Genomic DNA, 27,633 nt, shown 5'->3' with positions numbered 1-27,633 from the left:
CTGGTGTCTATAGCTTCTCAACTGAATGCTTTTCAATGTAAATACTTACTCAGACCACCACTAGAGGTGCTTCCTAGTCCAGTGCAACACAGTGTGAAGCATTGGAGGTTAGTGCCTCCATGCTCTACATGGCGACATTGAATATTCCCCATAGAGATGCACTGACTAAATGCATTTCTATGAGGAGATGCTGATTGGTGCAGCTAGGCATTTTTCTGCGCATGTGCCTACCTATGCTTTTCTATGGGGAAGCATTGAATTGGCTGAGATCATCATCATTGATGATCTCAGCTATGCAGGCAGAGCCAGGCGTGGTCAGCCACAGCAACCTCTGCAACATTGGTAGTTACGCCACTGTTCAAACACCTTGTAACAATAATCAATATTTGTTCTTACATGGAATTATTTCTGACAACTGAAAAATAGTCTTTTAAGTACTGAAGAACCTGTGTGTGTGTGTGTGTGTGTGTGAGAGAGAGGGGTGCAGTAAATGTGTAAGGGGTACCGTGTGTGTGTGTCTGGAATGTAGTGTAAGTGGTAGAGTGTGTATATGAGGGATGTAGTATCTATAGGGGATATAATGTGTAGGAGTTCAGTGTGTGAGGAGTTTAATGTGTGTGTTATGGGTGCAGTGCATGAGAGGGGTACAATTTGTGTGTGTGTGAGGGGTTCAATGTGTGTATGTAAGGGGTACAAGGTGTGTGTGTGTGTGTGTGTGTGTGTGTGAAGAGTTTAGTGTGGGTAAGGGTGCTGTGTGTCTGGGGGGGGGGGGTGCAGTGTGTAGTGGTTCTGAAGATGATATTGTCCCTTTAAGGACACTTTGTATATGACATGATGCTCAATGTAAAATTTTAGTCAGAATATTCTAACAAAAATCCATTGTCTCAGATGATATTAAGTGTTGCATTCAATTATATTTAAACCACTTCATGTCTGCCTCTATTTGTCAGATCACTACAAGTACAATAACTATGAAGCAGTCAGAGTTTTGAAAATCATTCCTCCAGCCCAAACACTTATATTATATGGATAACTATTATCTTCAATCTAAAATACAGTCTTTGTCTTATTAGTATTAGAATAAGACATACAGGTCTATCAAATTCAACCTTTCAAACATGCCATTTAACACTCAATCCAAAAGAAGGAAAAAACACACACTGATATGATTTACAATTTTGCACTTAATATAGGGAGAATTCCTTCTCTTCTTGAAAGTAGCAATCAGATTTCAGCACAGACCAGCAAGCTCTAACCAATAATGTCTGTATTATCTTTTTTATTGAACTGCATATCAATTATTTGAGGATACACATCTTCTATGACAGCATAAACTTCCAGGGTAGTGAAATTTGCATATTTACTGTTCTTACTGTAAAGAAGCATCTGCTTCTTCATGAAACCCAATTTAACCTCCTCTAAATTAACTAATTGTACAGTTCTACATGAACATTTCACCGGGGACTGTTTTACTGGCCCTATATATATATTTTCATATCATCATATGTTCATGGAAAATAGTGTAATATTTTAAATCTGAGTGGAATAGCTAGAGCTTTAACTATACAAAAGAACATTTGGCAAACCAGGCAAATTCTCAGTGGACCACAATAGCCATGGGCCAAGGCCCACAGGATAGATCATAGGATCTCCCTGTTAGGTCATGCAGGGCCATGCTATAGACACCAGCTATAGAGACCACACCAGTCAAATGGTACTTACATCTGTCAGAGGAGGAAAGAGAGACAAATCCAGGGTCTCTAGCTGCAGCTCCACTTGGTCCTGTAGATTCCTCTTGTGAGATCAGAGCATTGCTGTGGTTACCATGACAATGCCCCAACCAGATCTCTAGCCCGACGACCTTTCTGGTCCAAAGGTAAGAAAGGAGGTGGGATAGCTTTGTTTCCATCTGGCACCCCCACATAATGCCTCTCAAAGCAGACATTGAACCCCTCACACACACACACTGTACTTGTCACACACTCACTGTACCCCTCTAAAACACACGCACACACCACACTTTGCTCACACACATACACTGCACCTCACTCACACACACACATACACACTGCACCCCTCACACACTGCACCTCTCTCACACACACACACACACTGCATCCATCACACACACATTATAGCCCTCACAAACACAATTTACCCCCTCTCACACATTGTACCCCCCACACACACTGCACCCCCCCAGACACACAGCACCCTTACCCACACTGCACTCTTCACACACACACACACACACCTTGTACCCCTTACATACACACATGGAACCCCTCACACACACACACACAAATTGTACCCCTCGCATGCACTGCACCCATCACACACACATTAAACTCCTCACACACTGAACTCTTTTATATCCCCTATAGATACTACATCCCTCATATACACACTCTACCACTTACACTACATTCCAGACACACACACACGGTACCCCTTACACATTTACTGCACCCCTCTCACACACACACACACACACTCAAAGGTTCTTCAGTACTTAAAAGACTATTTTTCAGGTGTTTGAACAGTGGCGTAACTACCAATGTTGCAGAGGTTGCAGTTGTGACTATGCACGCCACTCCAAGAGGGTCCGGCCGCAGTTGAGACCCCTGCGACCATGGGCTGTCATCACTTCAGGGCTGGTGCACAGCTGCACCGGCCCAGGGCCCAGCAATTGCCAGGTGACTGGCAGGAGTGGAGCACACAGAACAGCTTGCCCCCTTCCTGCAAGTCACAACAAGTAGAGTGGCCTAGCAGACCAGAGTAGAAGAGCGTAACACAGGGACTGGGGCTTCCATTTCCCTCCTCCCAGTCTGACATGAATTGCTCACTGAGAGAGCACTTCCTGTCAGATCGGGTACCGTGGCCCGCTCTGCCATGCTACAGGAGAGAGCAGGTACAGAGGGCAATGGGGATTAACAAATGGAGAAACAGAAAGATTAACATATAGAGGTACGGGGGGGAGGAGGTACTGGGGAGGGTGGGATTGATACATGAATTGCCTTGGGTAGATTGACACATGGATGGAATGAGGATTATTTGACACATGGAAAGAACAGGAGGGGGAATTGAGACACATGAAAAGGACTGGGAGGGACTGAGCCACATGGAAGTGACCTGGAGAGGACTGAGACACATGGGTGGACTGGGGAGGGTGGTATTGATACATGGAGGGACTAGGTGGGCTGACACATAGAGGAATTGGGGGAGGGGAATTGACACATGGAGGGTCAGAAGGGGGAATTGAGACACATGGAAGAGACTGGGGGAACAGGGTCCCATAGAGGTACTGGGGGGGGGGAATTGACACATAGAAGGGACTTGGGGGTGTAATAATACATAAAACCAACTTTGGGGGAATTAAGACACATGGAACGGACTGTGGGAAATCGAGAAAACTGGAGGAGCTGGGGGGAAGAATGAGACACATCGAAGGGCTGGGTGAGGATGAGACACATGGGGGGTGGGGTAATTGTTGCAACAGGGTCCGGTGGCTTCTTTGAAATACCACAAACCCAGCTAAAGGATAAAACCAAGTAAAGGGAGTTGATTACAAATAAATATTCTCTCCAACACAAAAGTACATCAATATGAATTTTAATGGAACTAGCATTACAATATGACTTACTCCTTTATCAAATTGATTCAAAAACAGCTTATTTACAATTGATTGTGAAATATATGTAGAACATACAACGTTTTGAGGTCAAGTCCAAAGTCATTATACTGTTTGAAGCAGTGAGGTAAAAATTGGAACAAAGTACTGCATGAACACTTGGGTGAAAATATGTTTGAACAAAATCCTGCAGACAACTGCATGTTTAACAAACAGTATAAAAATGAAAACGTGATACTGATAATATGGGTAGATAATCTCATCATAGGTGCCAGTAGTGAAACAATATTCAAGGATGTAAAATAAATACTAATCCAGCAAAAAGTTACTTATGAAAGATTCCAGAGTCCAGACAAGTCTGTTATTACATATAGCAAACCCAGATCAGGCAAGATCATGACGTTTACAATAATCTTGTGGATACAAATAACATTGAGAAATAATAGGCTGTTTACTATATGCAATGACCTTCACAAAACCAGGTTTAAGTTGGGTAATCAGCAAACTATGAAAACATTTGTCAGAACCAACAGAACATCTTTGGTCACAGTTAAACCTATGAGATACTTGAAACATAACATATTGTGAGTTTTCAAGGCTTAAAGCAAAACGCATACTGTGATGCTAATTAAGCCACTAATGTGAATAATAGAAAAATATACTGCTTTAGTCTTAGAGAGAAGAGTTTACTAATTGCTTACAAGTCTAAGAAACAGTCTACATTAGTTTTGTCCTCATGTAAAGCTGAATACCTGACTATAGCTATGACAAGAATGTTTGTACCTCATGCAGATGCTCGGGGCAATGGACAATCAATATCACTATGAATCAGTACAAGTCTTTGGGAGGACAATAGCTCTTTCAAGGAATACAGTTTGTTGTCAAAGATGTAAGCATATCAATATCAAATGTTGTGAATATGACAAATGAGAGCAAGTGGAGTTGTTGGGTTTGTAGTACTAAACTTCTGTCAATGTGTCCTTTGTCTATGGTACAACAAGAGTTTCGCTCATCCCCTCTTAATACATGTGTGGTGTGTTCCTCCATGATTGTATGCATCTTCCCCCTAGCACTGACATCACAACAGAAGCATTTGAAGAATAATTGAGCTTCTAGATGTTGAGGGAATAATTTTCAAATGTAAGTTTCTTTTTTTTTCTTCCAAACTATTTATCTGCTCACTATACTGGTGCAATGCATGATAGGGCTGGTATTAATTTGTCCCCAGGGCTGCTTTTTATTCTTAGGTCTGTCTTGGGTCCCTGTACTAATGTCACTGAAAATTTTACTGTACAGTGTTTCAGTACTGTTAGCCCTTTGTGATTGAAAACCTATTAAAATGTGACTAAACACATTAATTGATTAAAGGGCCCACCTCCTGAAAGTCTTTAGAAATGAGTCTAGTTTAAAATGACAAATCATTTCCATAGGTTTTTCTTCACATAAATCCTTAGTGTGTTAGTATAGAAGTCCCAATCTAAGGTATCTACTAGTGAAACCTGAGACTGCTGTATGGGACCAAGTCAATCTAAAATACGGCATGTGTGATGTGCAACAGGTACACACTATAAAAGTAAATTTTACCATCTTTATACAGAATGTTACCTTAAAAAATAAACATGAAATTGCTATTTTTAAAAGCCAATGCCACTGATGAGGTAGACTATCTTAAATTGTTAAAACTGAGTAAAATTACGTGAATTTACTTATGGTCATTATTATAATATCTGTATGGCATTCTGAGACATTAAACTTAAAAGAAAATTGACAAAATGTTTTTTAGAAGAAACCCATCAATAACCTACATTTTGAGTAATGTTGACTGATTGCATCCCATAACAGCTCATTACAGGAAACAAAGCTACACGACCATACCTCTGGAAGTCTTTTCGGTATATACACTTGACACCCTGAATGCATGTGAAATAAATGAGGTGAACAGTTTCAGTTGCTTTCTATTAATTGGATGAAATCTGACATCTTAACCATTTTATAACCCATATTGCATGTATTGTATGTCCAAATTGAATGGTATGCCTCTATACACCCAAACTGTATACCCAAATTAAATTGGTTTATTGCACAGAAATAACACTTTCCAAAATGGTCCTTACTATGTTACACAGCTTGCAACACATCAATACCCAGAAGCACAGTGCTGTAAGTATTTGCCCAAGAATCTCTGCTGGAGCAGCCTTGCAATTATGGTTTGCAGCATCGTCAGTCCCTCTTTGATTAGACAAATGCTGATAAGCTTGTTAGCATCACTACTTGTGCTTGAAGGATCTTCAGATTAGGAATGCAGGAAAATGACACAACATTATATGCTGAAGTTTAATTGTAATAAGTGTAACTTTATTATTGGTTGTGGACTTGTATCCTGTTTAAATGGGTAAATCAATAAAAATAATTAATGTGTTATTTATATATAGTGAAACAAAAAATAAATTAAAACATTACTTTCCATAACCCACAAAGAAATGGATTCCAGTGTTTATTTTTAGGCTTATTGCTTGGTAGTGAAATGGTCAGTAGACCTTTTTAGAAAATAAGTCATTTGTTTTCAACAAATCTGTAATGAATAGGAGCATATATAGTTGTCTAATCATTTTATAACTCTACGCAGATATGCCCCTACCTCCCTTGAATTAATATAGGGGTCTTAGTAACCTCTGTAGGCTTTTTTTTATTCATTTTGTTTTTGTTTTGTATTTCCTTTTTTTATTGGCAGCTGGCTAGCCACTGCTAGAGCTGCCAGTGAGCAATTAATACTTACAATTTATCATCCGCTTGCATAAGAGCAAGTGAATGATAATTTGGTAATGTGCATCTTGTCGGTTCCAAATTTTACTTGTCAGTGCTTTGTGAATCTTCTGAAACTTATAGCTTGTTTAGGATTCAAATGCAAAAGCACTAATCTTAATCCGGACACTGAATGCATCTAGTACTGCAAATGTGCTCGGGCTGAACAGATTCAGACCAGAATTGGCTCTAGTAAATATACAGATTGGCATTGTGATCAGAATTATGTCATTTTTACTGGATTCTGTCCATCCAGACAATATATGGTGTTTAGGGAATAGTTAAAGGAACACTATAGGCTCAGGACTACATGTACTCCTGACCCTACAGTGTTAAAACCACCATCTAGCCCACCTGGTCTCACCTTGCCTCCCTAAATATAGTAAAGTCTTACTTTTGTTCAAGTGCAGCTTCTGGCTCTGCCCGCGGTCTGCCTGCTTGGCTGACATCATTACAAGTGTTTTTCTGTGCCAATCACAATGCTTTCACATAGGATTGGCTGAGACTGTCAAGGAGATAGATCAGGGGGAAAGCCAGCACAATCCAAACACAGCCCTGGCCAATCAGGATCTCCTCATAGAGATGCATTAAATCAATGCATCTTTATGAGGAAAGTTCAGTGTCTCCATGCAGAGAGTGGAGATGCTGAATGGCAGTGTGTAGCACTGCCCCAAAGAAGCACCTTTAGTAGCCATTTGAGGAGTTACCAGTGAAGTAAACACTGCATTTTCTTTGAAAAGTTAGTGTTATACAACAAAAAGCCAGAAGGCAAAAAGCCTAAAAGGAATGCTTCTACTCACCAGAACAAATACAATAAGCTGTAATTGTTCTGGTGACTATAGTGTCCCTTTAAGTGTTAGCATTTTTTATTTAGAGATACTTACTTTAAGTCATCTTTTATTCTTCCTAAATGCAATATTTAAATATATATAGATTGTTGTTTTTTTTGTTATTTATACGAAACCAGATTTCCAAATCAGAGTTTAATTTAAAAAAACGATATACCTGTATACTTACTTGGAGCCTTTCAGTGAGAATATTTATATCATATTAAATTAATAATATTAACAAGGTGATTTTCTTCATATTCTGCCATTAAATGGTATTTGTCAACTTCCATATTTCTGCTTTGTTAAAATATAGATTTTGAAAAAAGTAATTTTGTTTTTTTTATAAACCATTTTACTAGTAAAGAAACATTGAGATTTTTATCATTTGTCCTGGAGAATGCATCACATTCACTGCTGCACTTATATTTATATACAGTAATAAAATAAATGTATGCACTCAGCTTATGCAAATTACTAATGTCCTGAAAGCATCTTCTGGTTATCGTCGTTTAGTTAGTTCACCATATGATATTAGTTACACAAGTATTTATTTATTACTGCTGGGTTATTTTCTCCAATACCTCCATGCGTGTTTGATCAAGGGTTAATCAAGGATTAATTATTTTAGAGTGTGAATTGCACCTCACGCTGTCCACTGACCTGTGATATAGGTTGAGTTCTAGATTTTAGAAGTAAAAATAAAACCAAAACTTTTAGAATATAGCACTCAACACCATATAAAAATGTAGCAAACCAATGAATTAGAATGTATGTAGGATCAGGTATCCAGAACCCTTGAAGAAGCAAGAAGCAGTAAGCAGCTGGACAGCTCCCTGTTTCATTTATGTCATGTCATGTATAAGTAGTGAGTGGTGAATGGAGCAGGAAGTCCACAACTGCTCCATATTCCATTCCATTTGCTTTTAGATTGTTGGCTTCAAAATTAAATGACCCATTAAATAATCATCTGTTTCCAGTCATATGTTAAAGAAATGCTTCCATAGCGCTATGTGGTTTATTAAAGTTCAAATGCCTCAGTTCCAATTTTGCAAAAATGATCCATACCTAGAGCATGTATATGTAGAAATCCAACCATTATTGCCAATGTTTAGCAATGTCTGGATTTTTTTTTTAGCAATAAGCCAGAATTTGGCCCAGATTTCAGCCTGTCCAGGTGCATCATAATTACTGAAATCTGTATCAGAATGCTCAAAATACAGTTCTAGAGCCTTAAATGCTGACCCATATTTTAAAAGCAAAGCAATATCTCACTGGTAGCGCTAGCAGCCATAAAGGCATATAATTAAGATCGACGTTTCAGTTTGCCATTCAAGCTTTCATCAGGATGAAAGTTTGAATGGCAAACTGAAACGTCGATCTTTTTGTATCTGAGCAATAAAAGTTACGTTTTATTCTACCTATTGGAAGACTCTGGAGTGCTATCTACACTACATTGTGAATCTATGAATGCTGAAAAGCACCGGGCATGTAACACCAGTAAGTTGGAGTGCTAGACAATTTTATATATATATATATATATATATATATATATATATATATATATATACACACAGTGAGAGAAAAAAAGTAGTTGATCCCCTGTTGATTTTGAACGTTTGCCCACTTACAAAGAAATTATCAAATGATCAGTCTCTAATTTTAATGGTAGGTGTATTTTATCAGTGAGAGACAAAATAACAGGAAAAATAATCGAGAAAAAACGCATGGCAAAAAAGTTATACATTGATTTGCATGTCAATGAGTGAAATAATCATTTGACCCCTTTTGACTTACTATTTGGTGGCAAATCCCTTGTTGGCAATCACAGATGTCACATGTTTCTTCTAGTTGGCCACCAGGTTTGCACACATCTCAGGAGGAATGTTTTCCCACTCCTCTTTACAGATCCTCTCCAAGTCATTAAGGTTTCGAGGCTGATGTTTGGCAACTTAAACCTTCAGCTCCCTCTACAGATTTTCTATGGGATTAAGGTCTGGAGACTGGCTAGGCCACTTCAGGACCTTAATGTGCTTAATCTTAAGCCCCTTCTTTGTTGCCTTGGCTGTGTGTTTTGGGTCATTGTCATGACCATCCACAACCCATTTTCAATGCCCTGGCTGAGGGAAGGGAGTTCTTACTCAAGATTTGACAGTCCATCGTCTTTTTGATGTGGTGCAGTTGTCCTGTCCTCTTAGGAGAAAAACACCCCCAAAGCATAATGTTTCCACCTCCATGTTTGACAGTGAGGATGGTGTTCTTAGGATCATAGGCAGCATTCCTCCTCCTCCAAAAACGGTGAGTGGAGTTGTGTCACGTATTCATCCGCACATAAAAATGTGGTTAATGGCATTTACTCTACTGACAGGAAAAGTTGTGCCGAGCAACATTACCGTCCTGACAGGAAAAGTTGTGCAGAGCAGCAATCATGCACATGGAAACCTGGTAATTACTTTTGGGGTCAAAGGCCGGTCATGGGCAATCAAATCCACAGGAGTGTTTAGCTGAGCAGCAACCATGCACACCTGGTAGATGCCTTTGGGGTCAAAGGCCTGTAACAGCCAATCGGATCCAGAGGAGGGGTATTTAAACCCAACTCTCTTCTTGCTCATTGCCCTGTTGTGGTTTCATGGTTATCCAAAGGGTCCGTTCCTGATCTTAAATTTGACTTTGGCTTTGTTTTAACTTCCCTGATATCTGGTATCCTTGACTTTTGGCTTTCCCTCATCTTTGTGTCTGATTCTGTGTGCCTGACTTCAGCACGTATTTTGTCTATTCTTGGAGATGTTAAGTCCAGCCATTCTAAGGTCCGGTTATATGTTATCCTTAGTCCTAGGTGTGACACAGTACTGCGTGCTGGATCTACTTGTAATCCTGACATCTTGATGCGAAAGAGTTCGACTTTCACCCAGTTCTCTTCTGAATCATTCAGATGTTCATTAGCAAACTTCAGAGAGGCCTGTACATGTGCTTTCTTGAGCAGGGGGACTTTGCGGGCGCTAAAGTATTTCAGTCTTTCACAGCATAGTGTGTTACAAGTTGTTTTCTTGGTGCCTATGGTCCCAGTTGCCTTGAGATCATTAACAAGGTCCTTCCATGTAATTGTGGGCTGATTCCTCCCTGTTCTCATGATCATTGATCATTGAAACGCCACGAGGTGAGATCTTGCATGGAGCACCAGACCGAGGGAGACTGACAGTTATTTTGAGTTTCATCCATCATGAATAATTGCACCAACAGTTGTCACCTTGTCACCAAGCTGCTTGACGATGGTCTTGTAGCCTATCCCAGCCTTGTGTAGGTCTACAATCTTCCCTGACATCCTTGGACAGCTCTTTGGTCTTGGCCATGGTGGAGAGTTTGGAATATGATTGCTTCTGTTGTGGACAGTTGTCTTTTATACAGTTAAGGAGCTGAGATTAGGAGCACTCCCTTTAATAGAGTCCTCTTAATTTCATCTTGTTACCTGTATAAAAGATATCTGGGAGCCAGACATCATTCTGATTGATAGGGGATCAAATACTTATTTCACTCATTGACATGCAAATCAATGTATAACTTATTTGACATGCATTTTTCTGGATTTTTTTGTTTTGTTATTCTGTCTCTCTGTTAAAATACACCTACCATTAAAATTATAGACTGATAATTTCTTTGTCAGTGGACAAACGTTCAGAATCAGCAGGGGTTCAAATACTTTTTCCCCTCATTGTGTGTGTATATGTATAATATATATATATATATATATATATATATATATATATATATATATATATAGACTTGAGGAAGAAAGGAAAACTCTTGAAAGCTTGTCTTTGCAATATTATGTTAGTACAATAAAAAACAGGTATCATTGCATACTGCGTTACTCTGATATTTTGGCATCTTGCCTACTGAACTAATACGGCTAATCCAATCTACACTATAAATGTATTTAATTGAATTTAATATATATATATATATATATATATATATATATATATATATATATATGTTTTCATAAATTAAGTATTAGTATTAATAGACATGCTGATAATACATAAATAGGAATGAATTAAAGCTAATTAACACAACAGAAGCTCTTTAATTTTTCATTCATTTTTCATAAAGGTATTTGAATAATTTATATAAGTAAATACATTTTTTTATATAACCAATGATTTGTGTAATATTATTTCTAATTATAATTTATATATGTGTGGTTTACAGAGTTAATTAGCACAAAGTGATCTGATCAGATGACACATTTTCACTTACAGTAAACACACATACAGTATAGCATGCCTTGAGGAAATCAGTTATGAAATTAGTTTTCATTATCCCTTTATAATCCCTATAGAATTAGAGTTCTAGGAACAGATATCTGCTTTTAAGTGAATGCTATCCTCAGACATTAACATAGTACAATTTGCAGAAATCTGCATCATATAACAAAATATGCAGTTTTAAATATGAAAAAGTATGCTTGGTGGTTACTGTATTATACACATTATAATACATTATAGAAAGTGCTGTATGATCGTTAAATGCATCTGCAATAGTAGGCATGACTTGGATTGGATTCTCTTCTTTGTATCTGTATTTATACCACAATCTGGCATATAATACACATGGCATTATAGAAAACCAAATGTACAGAAATAAGGGGGTATATCACAACAAAATAGAGGTTTGGCTAATTTGACTGTGTTATTTTATTTTATTTTTTGTTATTGTATTGTAAACATCTACTGCAGCAAGACAGCAAATCTAAAATAAAAGAGGTTCCTAAGTTTGACACAGCAGAAACACAGAAGTGATTAAAAAAAAAGGACAGGCAATTGAAAAATATATATTGTGAAAAAATATGCGAGACAGCTCCTTGAGTACGAGAGAAATTATTTGGAGCTGGGAGAAGTGAGTGAACATGATCTAGTGAGCTAGCTTGGCTTGGTAATACCCAGTCTTAGCCTTCACAGGCTGCTTCGTCATGTCATGAGAGCAGAGGAGAGAGCACTAAATAACAGTGAAAACATTTAAAAACACAAAAGAAAAAGGTCAAGTCCCATCACTAGAATGTCCAATGTCCAAGGTGACCTTCACCTTCACTGAGTGCAAGAGTAAATGGGATAACATTAGCTGGATTACAACTGGTAGTTGAGGGTTAAGGGAAAGGGCAAAAGCCCAGGAAAGACAGGACAGCATCTACTTCTGAGGCACGTTGTTCTAAACATCCTTCTCCCAGAAAATAATCGAGGGAGGATTACTGCAGTGGTACTTTGGCCATGAGATGATAGCATAGGTGTGAGTGATTTCTGTCCTTGCGGGGTTAAGTGGGAGAGGTCCGCATAGAAAGTAACTTTCATTCCCTCAAATTGGTATGGGACTTCCATGTGGTATGTAATGTAATGTGGTATTTTCAATCAATAGTCGGTATTATACACTTACAGATTTAGCAGATTGAATTTTTCAACATTGAACTTTCTCATTAAAAAATTTTTTGCACCTTTTAGATGATGCTAGTATTTTGTCTTCAGTATTTGTCAGGAACTGAACGTAGGTTTTTCAGAATAAAGGTAATATTTGTTTTTGTGTTTTTTTTTATTAGTGTCTTTGTGTGTCCCTAATTTTTGAGTTGGTTGAATTTTTGAGACATTACGAAACAAAAGATAAATTGAAGTAGTTAAATTACTTTATAATACTTGTGCAATTTTAAGCCTTGTTGATCTTTCTAACATTTTTAAACATGTCTCTCAAAATGCATAACATGACAATAGCATTGTTAGACACACCATTTTTAACAAAAAAAATAATTTGCATCAAATGAGAAGTTCACCAGTCTAAAAAAAAAAAAACACATTTTTGTGTATACCTAAAGGAAAATGCTGGAGGAATATCAAACAAGTAATTTATTTGGAAACATTAGATTTGTTTCCTACAGTATGGAACAGTGAATAAAATACTACATAGATATGTAACGTGAGTTCAATAATATTTAAATAACTCAGTGATGAAACATATAAAATCATAGTAACGTTATTACCTTTTTAAGTGAAAGGATTCCTTCTCTAGTTTCTTTATCAGTGGATATTGAAAAAACACCATCTCCATTCATGATTGAATATCTTATATCAGCATTTAGTCCAATGTCTGCATCATTTGCTTTAATTTTGCCTACTGCGGAGCCAACCTGAGCTGATTCAGGAACATAGAGCTGGTAATGTTCTGTGGAAACATTTATTGAATACGGACAGTTAGTATTCATTGCAGGAGGAGATCAGCAAATTTATATTACTCTATTTGCTTAGTGCTTCCCTCCCCAAAAGAACGTACTGTGCTATGTGAATGCATTTAGCCTCAACTGAATTGGCAGCTGAGAAGCCAATAGTACTTTAAACCATATCAATTATACTCAATTTACCTAAAAGGTGACAATCTAAGTTGATCCTGCAAGAACTAAAATTGAATTTATGAAAAGTATGGCATCTGAATCAAAACAAATATGAACACCATATATAAAAGATTATTAAGCAAAATTCAAAGTTGATTAAATGTTTATAATTAACCGATTTGGAGGTAGTAGGCCCAAGTTAAAGGGACACTGTTGGCACCCAGACCACTTCAGCTTATTGACGTGGTCTGGCTGCAATGTCCCATGTATCTTAACCCTGCTGTGGTAATTATTGCAGTGTCTGAGAAACTACAATAATTACCTCAGAGGGCTAACTCCTTCTCTAGTGGCTGTCTACCAGACAGCCACTAAAGAGACTTCCTGAATTGAAATGGACCAAAGGTCTGTTATCTGATGCTGGAGGTCCTTAGGCTCCGCATGAGGACCTCCAACGTCATATTTTTTCCCATAGAAAAGCATTGAGGGACATCGCACCTGGAATCAGGTAAGTGACTGAAGGGGTTTTAACACCTTCAACCCCATCGGAGGGTGGGGGGGGGGGGGGGGGGTGTACTGCAGGAGTTTATAGTGCCAGGAAATTGGGTTTGTTTTCCTGGCATTAGAGAATCCCTTTAAAGTGTTACTAATACATGGTAAAAAAGAATAGCGAAGCATCTTTCAACATGTGGTTGATGTACAAGGAGGACCATTAGTTCAATTTAATTTAGGATTAAATTAGCACCTGTCAAACATTTCTTCAATGAACACATGTTAATTGAGCTATATGGCTGACTAACAATGCACTAAGTCAGTGGCTTTTGACCTCATGAGCCAGACTTCAATGAGGGTGAAGTATCCCCATTGGAATTGAACTGAACTGGGTAATAATAATAATAATAATAATAATAATAATAATAATAATAATAATAACAACAAAGTATTTAACCAGGAAAGGTACATTTAGATTACTCTGGTTTTCAAGTACATTCTGTGGATAGTACCTTAGCCCAACATCCAGGAGTTGTTACTAATGACAAATGACAAAATACTGAACTGTTGTAGCATTGCAAACACTTTACCAAGCTCAGATGCAGTTTATAACTGTTGATGTAAATATCTTTAGAAGGTTTGATAGTGACCTTTATTCTACTTTGTCAGAAAATATCGCAGAGGGACAGTTATTAAAGTTAAAATTCAACTTTACGGAAGAGACTTGTTTTAAGATAGACAGAAAAAAGGTTTTGCATGAAGTTAGATGCAGAAAATACACTGACATTTTTCTAGATAGAACTATGGCAAATGTAAAATAAGTAGGTCAGGATGGAGTTCTAATTCTAAGAACTATAAAAATAATAATGTACATTTATTACTCGATTATATTGGGAAAAACACAGCAATGAAAAATAATAGGGAAGTATTGGCATGAAACAATCAATTACATTCATACTCCAATTGAAAAAATTATTTTGTTAGATCTTACACAAGAGATCCACTCAATGCAAAAATAAAAAAAATATTTTAAATTGCAGAGAGGAAAATGCTAACAAGTCTATAATATCTGGATTTACTAAAATTAAGGTTATAGCAGAGGCGGGTTGTCAACTTTTGATTTGATGTGCAATTGGAGTTGCAAGACATCATATGTTAGAGCAACACCCATCAGTATGGGCTGTGCAGTATGGCAGAACATTCACAGAGATATGTTCATGCCCCGCACATGCAGACTCTGTTGCCACAAATAACCAGCATGTGTTATGACTATTTTTACAGTACTATTAACCCCTTAAGGACGGCGTGTGTGCTATGCTGTCCTTGGGCTCTAAACACTGGCGAGCGGCATTGCACGTCCCCACCATCCTATCCTTACCCTCTCGCCGGCGATCCCACGCCAGCGATCACGGTGGGAGGGACTCACCTGGCATGCCAGGGAGTCCCCCTGCTGCCGTTCTGGCCCTCATGGGCCATGTGATTGTGAGGTCCTTGTGAGGACCTCACGATCACATGGACGGAATAGCAGTCCACAGCAGTGCCAGCAGGGGGAGTACCTGGTAGGTAGTCCCCCTACTGCCTGTAAAAATGTAAAATAAAGATTAAAACTGTTTAAAAAATACAATTATATATACTTAGATCATATATATATATATATATATATATATATATATATATGATCTAAGTATATATATACATATATATATATATATATATATACATATACATACACTGTCTAAGTGTATTTTGATATTAATATATTATATATATATATATATGATCTAAGTGTATGTATATATATATATATATATATATATATATATGTATATATATATATATATATATATACATATATGTACACATACACAGTCTAAGTGTCAATATATATAATTATTAATATCAAAATACACGTGGAATGATATTGATTAAATATATTTATATATAATTATAATTATATATATATATAATATAAAATAAATATGTAGACATTAAAATTTGTTTAATTTTTTTTAAAAATAATTAAAAAAAATAAATGTGTAAGTTAATTGTAACTGTATTTTGACATTAATATATATATATATATATATATATATATATATATATATATATATATATATATATATATATATATATATATATATATATATATATAATGGAAAATAATCTTGCACTCCATATAGTAGAAATACTTGCCCGGTGCTTGTCAGGCAAAATGTAGAAAAATTTGAAAATGATAGCACTCTCAGGACTCCAACTTAAGATTTAACTTTTAATAGTTTACAAAATAAAAAAATCGACGTTTCAGTCTGCTATTCACAGACTTTCATCCGGACTATATATATATAATAGATGAAAAAGAGATGCACTCTGTGGTCTTTAGATGAAATCACTGGTATTTAATATCCAATACAATTACATAAATCCGATCGATGTTTCGACCTCTTCAGGTCTTCCTGGATCTTGAGGAAGACCTGAAGAGGTCGAACCGTCGATCCGATTCATGTGATTGTATTGGATATTAAATACCAGTGATTTCTTCTAAAGACCACAGAGTGCATCTCTTTTTCATCTATTATCTATACCCAGCGTGGGATTGCACCAGGGCATATTTTTTCATATTTAGACTACATGAAAGGGTGAGTGCCACTATACCTATATATGTATATATATATATATATATATATATATATATATATATATATATATACTGATATCAAAATACATATAGACCAAAATAATATATATATCTATATACATATTTGGGAGAATCTGCTTCAGAAAATGAGGGAACAACAACACATAAGTCAGTTACTTTTTTAGGGGTCATTGTTCAGACAGAGACAACATCCCTGCCATGCAAGATCACAAGAAGCAGCCGGCGAAACGAAAGAGACATGTCACAAGGAGGGGATAGAGGGGGCGTCCCCACTGGTCTCAGGGACAAACCTGCTCTTCAGAAATAATTCCTGTATTTAACCTGTCAGATAGGGAACTGTCCAAACAGGAAATAAATGTTTTGAATAAGGGTCTCTCTTTTATCCCCACCATGATCGTTAATAGTTTTCAATGGGATGTGGAATTTTTCAAATTTGGGAGGAATCTTAGATTAAAAGATTTTGTTCCATAAGTCTCTGAAGGATCAACCAACGAATTATGAACAACATCTAGGACACAGATTCAAAAATGTCAGCAAATTTGATCCACCTACTTGTCATCCCTCATTTAAAACCTTTTTAACAATAGTTAAATCACAAACGGATGATATCGTATCCAAGCGATATCCAACACATTTTAATCTCTCAAAGAAACAGAGGGAGATTGTACAGAAGTTATCACATGATGCATTTATCACAATATGGCCAGCAGCTAAGGGTGGGGGGATTGTGATACAGAATCATAAAGATTATGCGTTGGAAATATATAGACAGTTGGAGGACGAAAACACCTATCAAATCTTAAAAGGGGATCCCACTAATGAAATAGCACAAAGAATCCACAAGACTCTCATGTTTGGGTTAACAGCAGGACACATCAATATACAATTGTTTCAATTTCTCAATAAAAGTAGCCCTCGCACTCCTGTCATCTATACACTCCCAAAAATCCACAAGAATTCTATGAAACCTCCCGGACGACCCATTGTCTCGGCAGTGGATGGGATTTTGAAGCCGATTGCAAAATATTTGGATTTTTTGTTCAAATCACCAGTTAATGAAATTCCAACATGCAAAAAAGATACGGCACAAAATTAATAGAGGAGCTGAAGAAATTTCAACACATTGATGAACCAGTTATTTTTATCACCCTAGACGTTTCCAGCTTGTACAAGGTGATACCCCATGAAGGGGGAATTGATGCAATGAGAGAGTTGTTATTGGAAATGCAACACTACCGAGCACCCCCTATCGAATATACGCTCAAACTATTATCTCTAGCTTTAAAGAACAATTACTTCAGATTTGAAACCAAGTGGTACTTACAAAAGGCTGGGACATCCATGGGGGCAGCAATGGCGCCCATGTATACAAATTCGTATATGTACCAATTTGAGAAGGAACATATCTTCAAAAAATATTCGGGGTACATCTTGAAGTATTTTCGGTATATAGATGATATACTGATTTTGTGGAAGGGAAGCATTAATGCTAGTTGAAGATATTAATGGGTTAGAAACACCTATTCGTGTGACATCGAATATCCATAGTCATGAGATACAGTTTCTGCATCTGGAGATTCTATTAGAACAAGGAAAAATTGAATACCAACTGTACACTAAACCGACGGATCGTAACAACTTGCTCCATTATGAGAGTGCCCACCCCAAACATGTTAAGGACTCTTTACCATTCTCTCAGTTCTTGAGAGTCATAAGAAATAATTCTAATATCACCCGGTGCGAAGAACAAATACGTGAAATGTATAATAAATTTGCACAAAGAGGTTACACACGTAAAATACTTTATAGAGCACTCAGAAAAGCTAGGAAATACATGGCTGGGGGAGCGATACAGCCTCGGAATAATAATGTAAGAATTCCTTTTCCAATGACATATAATACATTCACTACCAGAATTTGCCAGGCAATCACCAAAAATTGGCACATCATGGAAAATGATAAAAGCCTTCCAGAAAGTCTCTGCAACAAACCAATGTTTTCTTATAAAAACAGCAAAAGTCTAAGGGACCTTTTAGTCCAGACTGATCCGGTTCAAAGCTATATGCCGGTGAATAAGAATACAAGTAATAATGGTTGTGTGAGATGCTTAGGCTGCGTGACCTGTGGTCATCTCATTCCGTGTAAAAGGTTCAACCATCCACACACAGGGTAATCATTTAAAATTCAACATAGGATCAACTGTTGTACTGACTTTGTGATTTATAAGCTGTCCTGCCCATGTGGGCTAAATTATGTTGGCAAGGCAGAAACTGCCCTTTGCGAAAGGATAAGAGGACACAGGTCTAGCATCAGGTTGGCCGATAGGGACAATAAGTCTGACAAACCGGTCGCACGGCATTTCTTGGAAAAAGGTCATCCTCTTACATCATTAAAATGTGTGGCGATAGATCATCTTCCAGTCTCAAGAAGAGGTGGTAACAGGCAAGAAAAACTGTTACAAAGGGAAACATGGTGGATTATAAAACTGGGGACACTAGCCCCAAATGAACTTAATGAAAAACTGTCATATACTGCTTTTTTGTAATAATCTGATGGTGCTTGAATTGGTTGTGTAAAGACTCATATTTGGATGTAAATAGTATTTTTTGATCCAAAGCGCTAGGCCTATTTTAATTGACTTTGGATTCTTTATCTTGCTCTATATCTCTAGGGTTTAGGATAATTCACGCTTTATTTTTTTCCTTTGTAGGACTGCAGATACAGGCTGTTGTGAAACTACATTTGTTGTATTCTCTTTTGATACATGGGAGGATGTAATGGGATAGCTATGGTGTTTTTTTTCCCTCTCATTTTCTTGTCTTCTTTTCCAATTTTTAGTCTAAAAAAAAAAGAAAAAGGGGGAGTGCATCGGATAATATACATTATTGCAATTATGGTGTTTATTTTTTTGAAAGAAGCGGCACTAATCACTTAATTGTATTTTGTGATACTTTGTTTGCACTGTTTTGCACTTTAATAGGTATGCATTGGCACTTTGTTAAATATATTTGCACTATTTTTGATCCAATAGACCAATATCATACATAGGAGGTCCTCTATTCTCATATTATACATTTGATACACTATTATAACATTACCTATTTGGATAGCTTAGTTTGGTAACATTAAAAGGGCATCACGGTTTCTAATAAGGCTTTTATGGCTACAATTCCTTCTTTTTAAAAAATACTCTTTTATCAATATACACTATAGTATCCTATCACACAAATTTAAAAACTGAAAAATGTAACATGCTAGATTTGACCCTGTAACTTCCCAAAACACCATAAAACCTGTACATAGGGGGTACTGTTCTACATGTGGGACGTTGCTGAATACAAATATGTGCCAACCGTATTATGAAATTCACAGTTAAAATGCCATGCAGAACATTCCTTAATTTCTCTCATTTTTATTATTTATATTAAATTATGTTTCATATGTAAATATTTGATGTGAAATGAGAACTCCATTTCTCCTGAACATATTAATATATAATATGTGTGGGTACACTTAATCTGAAAGGGGTAAATTATGATTGAACAAACATATAGCTAATTCCAGGTTTTGTTTTGATTTTGTTTTAATCAGAACTTGTACAATTGATTATCTAAAAATCTAAAAATGTGGTTGTGACGAGACCAATCTCGCCACATTGCATTGGAGAAGCCTGGTTGCCCGCCTGCTGCCTTTGGACTATGGGCCAGACTTTATGTGAATGTGTTAACCCAGATAGCTATGCAATGGAGCCCATTCGTGTAGTTAAAGACTTCGGCTTCATGGCAATTGAACTGTGTGAATAGGATCTGAGCGCTATTCAGTAGTTTTGTGCGCTCAGATCCCAGCTATCTGGGGATATGTTACATGTATATATTTACTGTACCATTTGTCCCATTATGTATTTTAAAGTGATAGTCTGTCTTTGTGTCCCCACGTGTGTAATGGTGATTTGCCTTTGTCCTGGGAGATAATTGAATTACTTCTCAATTATCTCCAGGGAAGAGGGGAGGAAGCCAGGATGCATTGTGGGGATGTTTTACTTCTGTATGTCCTGAAATGCTACATGTCTGTCTTTTGTTACAGTCTTCCATCTGGTACCCTAGGGGAGTGTCCACTAGGTGGGAGACCTGCATAAATACAGGGGCAGGTAGCCCTCAATAAACAGACCACTGCTTGACCCTCAACACGGAGCCTTGTCTCGTTCTTGGGGGGATTTACTGTATGCTGTTGGAGACTGATTGCCAGGAGTGTAAGCTGATTGTATACTTTTCCTGTTCGTCTGCTTACAGCTATTCGTGAGGTTCCAGTTCGGGAGTTTGGAGTGCAACCTTATTCCCTTGTATGCAGTTCGGGATTTTGTTGCATTCATTTATATCCAATTCGTGAGTTTTGGTGATTCTACAGTAGCTGTGCCTGTCTGTGAAAAGGGGATTATCGCCTAAACGATTTTAACCCCTTGTATCCTGAAACGGTCCATTACAGTGGTATCTTAAACCACAGCTGCTATCGGATAAAGAAAAAAATGAGTTCATCTGGCATTGAAGAGATAAAACAAGGCTGGTGATAAACTGACTGTAATACGAATGGAAAATAACATTTCAGAATGTCCATGTTTTTTGGTTATGTAAGAACAAGATGGCTAATGATGGTGCTGATGGAGATAATTTTACATATATAATTATAAACTGCACGATGATCTGTACTTTTGTTTTGCTAAAATATAATTAGCAATGCAGTGCTAAGTCTAAATCAGAATCAGAAATTCTGTTAGAATTTTTTTTTCAAATGATTTATCTACAGATGCCACTATTAAAGTCTATGGTAATTTTTCAGATAAATCATTTGAAAAGTAGTTTTTTGTGGGGATTTGTTTTCTAGCAGAATGGAAACATTTCTGATTCTGATTCAAATAAATTCAGTTGAGGACTTTATTGGTAGCTGTTCTAACAGTCATAGTTCATATTGTCAGTGTTTTTGTTTTCTTTCTACATATTGTTTTTTATGGTAAAGTGGGAATTTTATGTATAAATTGCTGAAGCTACAGCCATTTCTGGAGAATGGTTTGCTGCAATGGAGCAAGAACAACACAATGCATGTTTTATGTACTATTAAAGTTACAGCATGCCATTCTTTGCCCATGAAACCGTGGTTGCTGGATGAGCACTGTCACATTTCACTACACAATGATTTGAAAACACAACTAGTGACACCATACATACTCATATTCTGAACAAAAAAAAGGTAAAGGAGAAGGTGGCACCACAGGTGAAAAAAACCTGATTATAAACTATACAAGCACATATACAAGACACTATATAAGAGAAAATACATACAAGATAAAAAAACAAAAAGTTTGAAATATAGATTTTGAATAATAATCAGGAGTCCAAAAAGTAAGTCCAAAAGAGTCTATGTCTGATAAATACAGGAAAAAGGCATAGACTATTTTGAACTTAAAATGTTTCCACTCCTGATTATTATTCATTATCTATATTTCAAAATCTTTTTGTTTTTTTTATCTTGTATGTATTTTCTCTTATATAGTGTCTTGTATATGTGCTTGTATAGTTTATAATCAGTTTTTTTTCACCTATGGCGCCGCCTCCATCTTTACCTTTCTTTGTTTTGTCTACTCTTTAGAGCCTGTGAGAGAGCCCTATTTTTCAGTGTGTTGCCTTATATTTATCTCTGTAAGGTCTAGTACATGAGGCGCTGATCCTTTGTACATATTTATACTCATATTCTGGAAGCATGGTCTACTCCAGATATCACCATCTTCTGCGAAATAATTAAATTGGTTAGTCCAAGCCTGAAAAGCATTGAGATCCTGACCAGAGTAACTGCAAACCCATGCAGTGCTGGGCTGACATAAGTCCTACACAGTTCTTGCTTGCTTCCTAACTGTTGTATTACAACAATATTGACAACCACTGTAAGCTTGTTTAGAAACATATGACTACAAGCAATACAACTACATATATAAAGATGCACCCCCAGGTTACTTGGCACCTATCACGCCTTTAGCATGTTAGCACTTTGGCACGTCATTCACTTTTAGCTTGTCTTATTAGTGTGTCTCTACAGTTGCAAGCAGAGGGTTAATAGATGTGACAAACCTAGTGGTAAGGTTTAAAATATGGGCTGGTATATTGTGATTCAGAAAGATTGCTTGGTTGAATAATATCTAGATAGGTTTCCTGAATTTCTTGGTACAGTATAAATGTCAGCTCTAGCAGCTCAAATTTGTAACTGTCTGTTGAGAAATGTATGAGATTTATTTCAATATAGGGGCTATACTAACTAAAACCTAGGAAATGGTATCTTTGTACAAACAAGTACAAACATTTTGGTTACACATGGTGATACAAGTTAAGTATTGTATGTACTTTGTTTCCTTTTGAATTATATTTTGCTTCTGAGGCAACTCCCAACAGAAAATACACATATATCTTTTTCACACTAGCACACAGAAACTCCCGATTTTGGAAGTTTTTATTTTATTACTTTCTATTTGATGATTAAGATTTTATGTTAGGCCTTCCTTTGCCAATGATAGTGCAAGGTCAGACGTGTTTTTTTTTATTTTTATATATAGCGCATTGAGCCAAGTGGCGGAGCTCCCTGTATCCTGGTTGGGTACCTCTGCCAGGGACCACTTCCTAGCTGGGGCCAGATAGGGGACTAGCCCTATCCACTCCCAGGGACTGGATGACACACAGCCTTGGGAGCTTTTAGTCCTTACAAGGACTTTCCTCGCTGCCTCCTCCATGAGCTGGAGCAAGCTGGTACAGCGATTAGCCCATTTCTCCCGCCCCCCGTAGTAACTAGATGAGGCTCTGGGAGTCTAACTGAAATGCTTTATTGGTACAGCCAATTTATACATGGGGGCAGGGGGTCTTCATTCTATTCAGCACAAGTCCCTCAGTCTCAGGCTGGAGAGGGATGGTTTACAGATAGCCAACAGGGAGATGCCAACAGGTCAACAATTACATACAGTTTACAGCACAGGCAGTCCCCCTGCAGGCAGAGACTTGGATACCTATTGTGACCATGTGACCGCTCTGTTGAGCGATCACATGGACCCCGGGGTCCTAATTCGCCGCGGGGAGACTGCCTGGGCTGCAGGCAGTCACCCCACACCGGGAGCACCGCGAAGGGGTTAAATACTGTTTGGACTGGGCCTATTAGTAAGAAGCATCAGAGGTTATCAGCAATTTGTGTCTATGTTGTGTGTAGCAGCCCAGCATAGACCTCTGCTTGTGTGGTCGGTGCGTTGGGGTCGAACCACAAGTGACTTTCAGCCCAGGAACGCCATAAGTAGGAGTAAGTTCAGCAGTTTTGCACCATTTTCGGTTTGTCTGAATGTCTCCTTGACCCCTTAAGGACACATGACATGTGTGACATGTCATGATTCCCTTTTATTCCAGAAGTTTGGTCCTTAAGGGGTTAAAGGGACACTTTAGTCACCAGAACAACTACAGGTTATTGTATTTGTTCTGGTGAGTATAATCATTCTCTGCAGGCTTTTTGCAGTGAACCCTTTTTTTTCAGAGGAAAGATAGTGTTTACATCACAGCCTAGGCATGCCTTCACTTGCCACTCCTCAGATGGCTGCTAGAAGTGCTTCCTGGGGCAGTGCTGCACAGCTGGCAGCACTGCCATTCAGTGTCTCCATCCTCTGCATGGAGACACTGAACTTCCCTCATAGAGATACATTGATTCAATGCATTTCTATGATGAGATGCTGATTGGCATGGGCTGTTTGGCTTGTGCTGGCGCTTCCCCTGATCTGCCTGTTTGACAAGCTCAACCAATCCAATGCTTTCCTGTGGGAAAGCATTGTGATTAGCTCAGATCACCACTTATAATTATGTCAGCCTGGCAGGCAGATCAGGTACAGAACCTGCAGCAGTAGACTGGAATAAACATAAGATTTTGTTATATTTAGGGGGCGGATGGGGCAAGGGGGACTATATGGTGGTTTTAACACTATAGGGTCAGGAATACATGTTTGTGTTCCTGACCCTATAGTGTTCCTTTAATATTTTTCTATGGACAATATTGAGATGAACAAAACTGTCATAATTGTTGGACATTGCACACTAAATTTCATTTTTAGGAACATTATTTGACCGAACCAAACTTTCTTTCACAAATAGAATGTCTTTTCCTGTAAACTATTACTTTTATGGATGCAAAGTACTTATACTGCATAATTTTATGAATTCTCTGAAAACTGATGGATTCGAGTCTAGCCTGTGCAAAATTTAGAATCAAATATATAAAAATAACTAAAATTGCTTCAAAATTGCCATTTTACTACTCTAGAGGCAATTAAACAAATAGATGTTTCTCAAAATATGTGTTATATTGTAGCACAAAGTGTAATCCATTCCAAATAATTATATTCAACAGATGCTATGTTTAAGTCTCTTTATTTTAGTGGATAGGAAATGCATAAAGAGTAGTTAATCGTTTCCAAGACACCATGCAAAACAAATTCTAAGCACTATTTAATTAAAGTTATTATTTTTTTTATTTCAAAAACAATAAAAAAAAAAGCAAAGTTGTTTTTTAAACAGAGTTGCCTTGACTGCTGTAACATCCATGTCGGTATAGACCTAAAGTGATTAATGAATGGACTATACCATCTGTTGGTATTGCACTAAAATGGGAGACTGTCATCTGTGTTTTTCTAATATTATTTTAATGAAGCCCCATTGCCAATACAATTTAGATTATCGTCACAACCTAACAAAAATTTGTAATCTTCAGGAAAAGGTTATGATTTTCTGACAATAAATTTTAAATATATTAGAAGTATTATGAGCGCTTTAAGACATCGTGCATAGACATGCCTTTGGTAAATTATTAGACATGAAAATTCATATTTTATATAACGGTATAAAGATATTTTGAAAGTAGTAATATTTGTAGCTCATGTCAATAGGTGATTACCAGCAATTTACAAAGAAATCAAGAGGAACATGGAATAAGAACACAGAGAAAAGTAAAACTTTTAAAGCACGGGAACAATGGAAGCTTGCACACTTTTATAGAGGCTCTATCATCAAACATTTAAAATTTTCCATAAAGAAATACAATCTTGAAATCATTGAGTTTGCAGTAAACCCATAATATATCATAAAACAAAGTAGATACTTTATTGTCTTGTGTTAATTTTGGACTGATGTTGACTAAACTTGACATAAGACAGCACTACTCCCACCATGCTCGTGAGGATTGTGGTGATCAGGATGCTTCTGTCAGGATCGGGACAGGGATCCAACACGCAGAGTACAAACAGTAGCCAGATACGTATACCGGACCTTAGAATGGCCGGACTAACGTAAGTAGTACAGTATAGAATGGTCAAAGACAAGCCGAGGTCGAGGGTAACAGAAGACAGGTAAGCGAGAGACAAGCCGAATCAAGGATAACAGAGATAAGCAGAGTAAGGTAAACAAGCCGGGTCAAAACCAAAAGGGATAATAGAATACACAAGCACTGAGTGACTAGAACAAGCTAGAACCACGACAGGGCAATGAGCTAATGAAAGAAGCTCTGTTAAATACCCTGTTCAGAGCAGTAACCACGCCTCCAAGGCGTCCTGATTGGTCCTGCAGCCATTGACTGACAGGTTGTTCCGGGGGAGTGTCCTGATGACTACTTCCTGCCTAGATGCTGTAAAAGGCAGTCACTCCCTCGCGGCCGGCCTAGCATGACCGGATAGACCGCGGGGAAGGGAGCCATCAGACCGTCTGGATGGAGGAACAGCTAAGTCTCTACCTCTTTCGGAAGTAGAGACCACAGGTACCCTGACAGCTTCTCATATATCACAAGATTTAGTCCATGGATACTCCCATGGTCTTTTTGAGTCCTCTACAGACATTAGTTTTGTATTCTTGAGCATGCACGGGAATGTCTCCTGGCAGATGAGGTGCCAGGAACTGAGGTAAGAATATTCCTTCACCTACAGAGGGACAACTTCAGGTAAGTTTATCTACCATGCACTGCACACCCAGACCTCCACCTCCCAACAAATATATACCAAAATACACAAATAGCCCCATAAGTGATAGAGACAATTTAAAACATAAAATAAGCTACAAATGTTAATGGCATTCATAATATTCAAGTCAGATAGTGAAAACTACGTATCTTTACTGAATAGATTCAAAAGGTGAAATGAAAAGGGTGCCTCTATTTATAACAGCAGTATATATTTTGTAGGGGCAATATCACTTTACAAAGATCATATGACATTATAACCTTCCTAAAATATAAAATGCAGTGATGCATAGTTTAAAGGTTTGTTTATTTCTTCCATGTAACTTTGCTTAAGATGACAAATATTTCAGCTTGAAATATATATATTTTTTCTCTATAAAATACTTTTGTATTAAAAAAAAATGCTAAAGAATTAACTGAGTATTTTCCCTTAAATAATATTTTTAAATATAAAAAATAAATAATAATATGGAAAATAGGAGAAGGACCTGCATACTTTGAGGAAATCTTGGTGGATTATCATTGACATCGGTAAGTGTAACATTGATTGTTGTTGATCCAGAAAGACCTCCAACTTGACCAGCCATGTCTTTGGCTTGAATAACAACAGAATAATGTTCTCTGGCTTCTCTGTCCATATTGGGTAAAGCAGTCCGGATAACTCCTAAAAGAGAAATGGACATAATTAATTATTAATGTGTGTGTATGTATATATATATTATGTATGTATAAAGTATTGTGTTAACATTTTAAGCATAACATACCTGTTATTAAAATGTGCCTGTTAAAAATGACACAGACATACTGTATAAATAATAAAAACAGATTTTATATATTGTTCAAGGCA

At 37.3% G+C, this 27,633-nt stretch overlaps 1 protein-coding gene across 1 annotated transcript in view; it reads right to left on the bottom strand.

Moving 5' to 3' along the window:
- CDH18 (cadherin 18) overlaps positions 1–27,633 on the bottom strand; it is a 696,504-nt gene that overhangs the window by 163,276 nt on the left and 505,595 nt on the right. Inside the window, exons 6-7 of the mRNA XM_063451839.1 lie at positions 27,283–27,450; positions 13,283–13,464 (exon numbers count right to left, since the gene is read on the bottom strand). Of these exons, the coding sequence (XP_063307909.1) occupies positions 13,283–13,464; positions 27,283–27,450 (350 nt within the window). The remainder of the gene's footprint in view (positions 1–13,282; positions 13,465–27,282; positions 27,451–27,633) is intronic.

The sequence above is a fragment of the Pelobates fuscus genome, chromosome 4 (genome assembly GCF_036172605.1).
Source record: "Pelobates fuscus isolate aPelFus1 chromosome 4, aPelFus1.pri, whole genome shotgun sequence".
NCBI classification, from domain to species: Eukaryota; Metazoa; Chordata; class Amphibia; order Anura; family Pelobatidae; genus Pelobates; species Pelobates fuscus.
The sequence above is the reverse complement of the archived record's forward strand: the minus strand, read 5'-3'. Positions and strand labels throughout refer to the sequence as shown.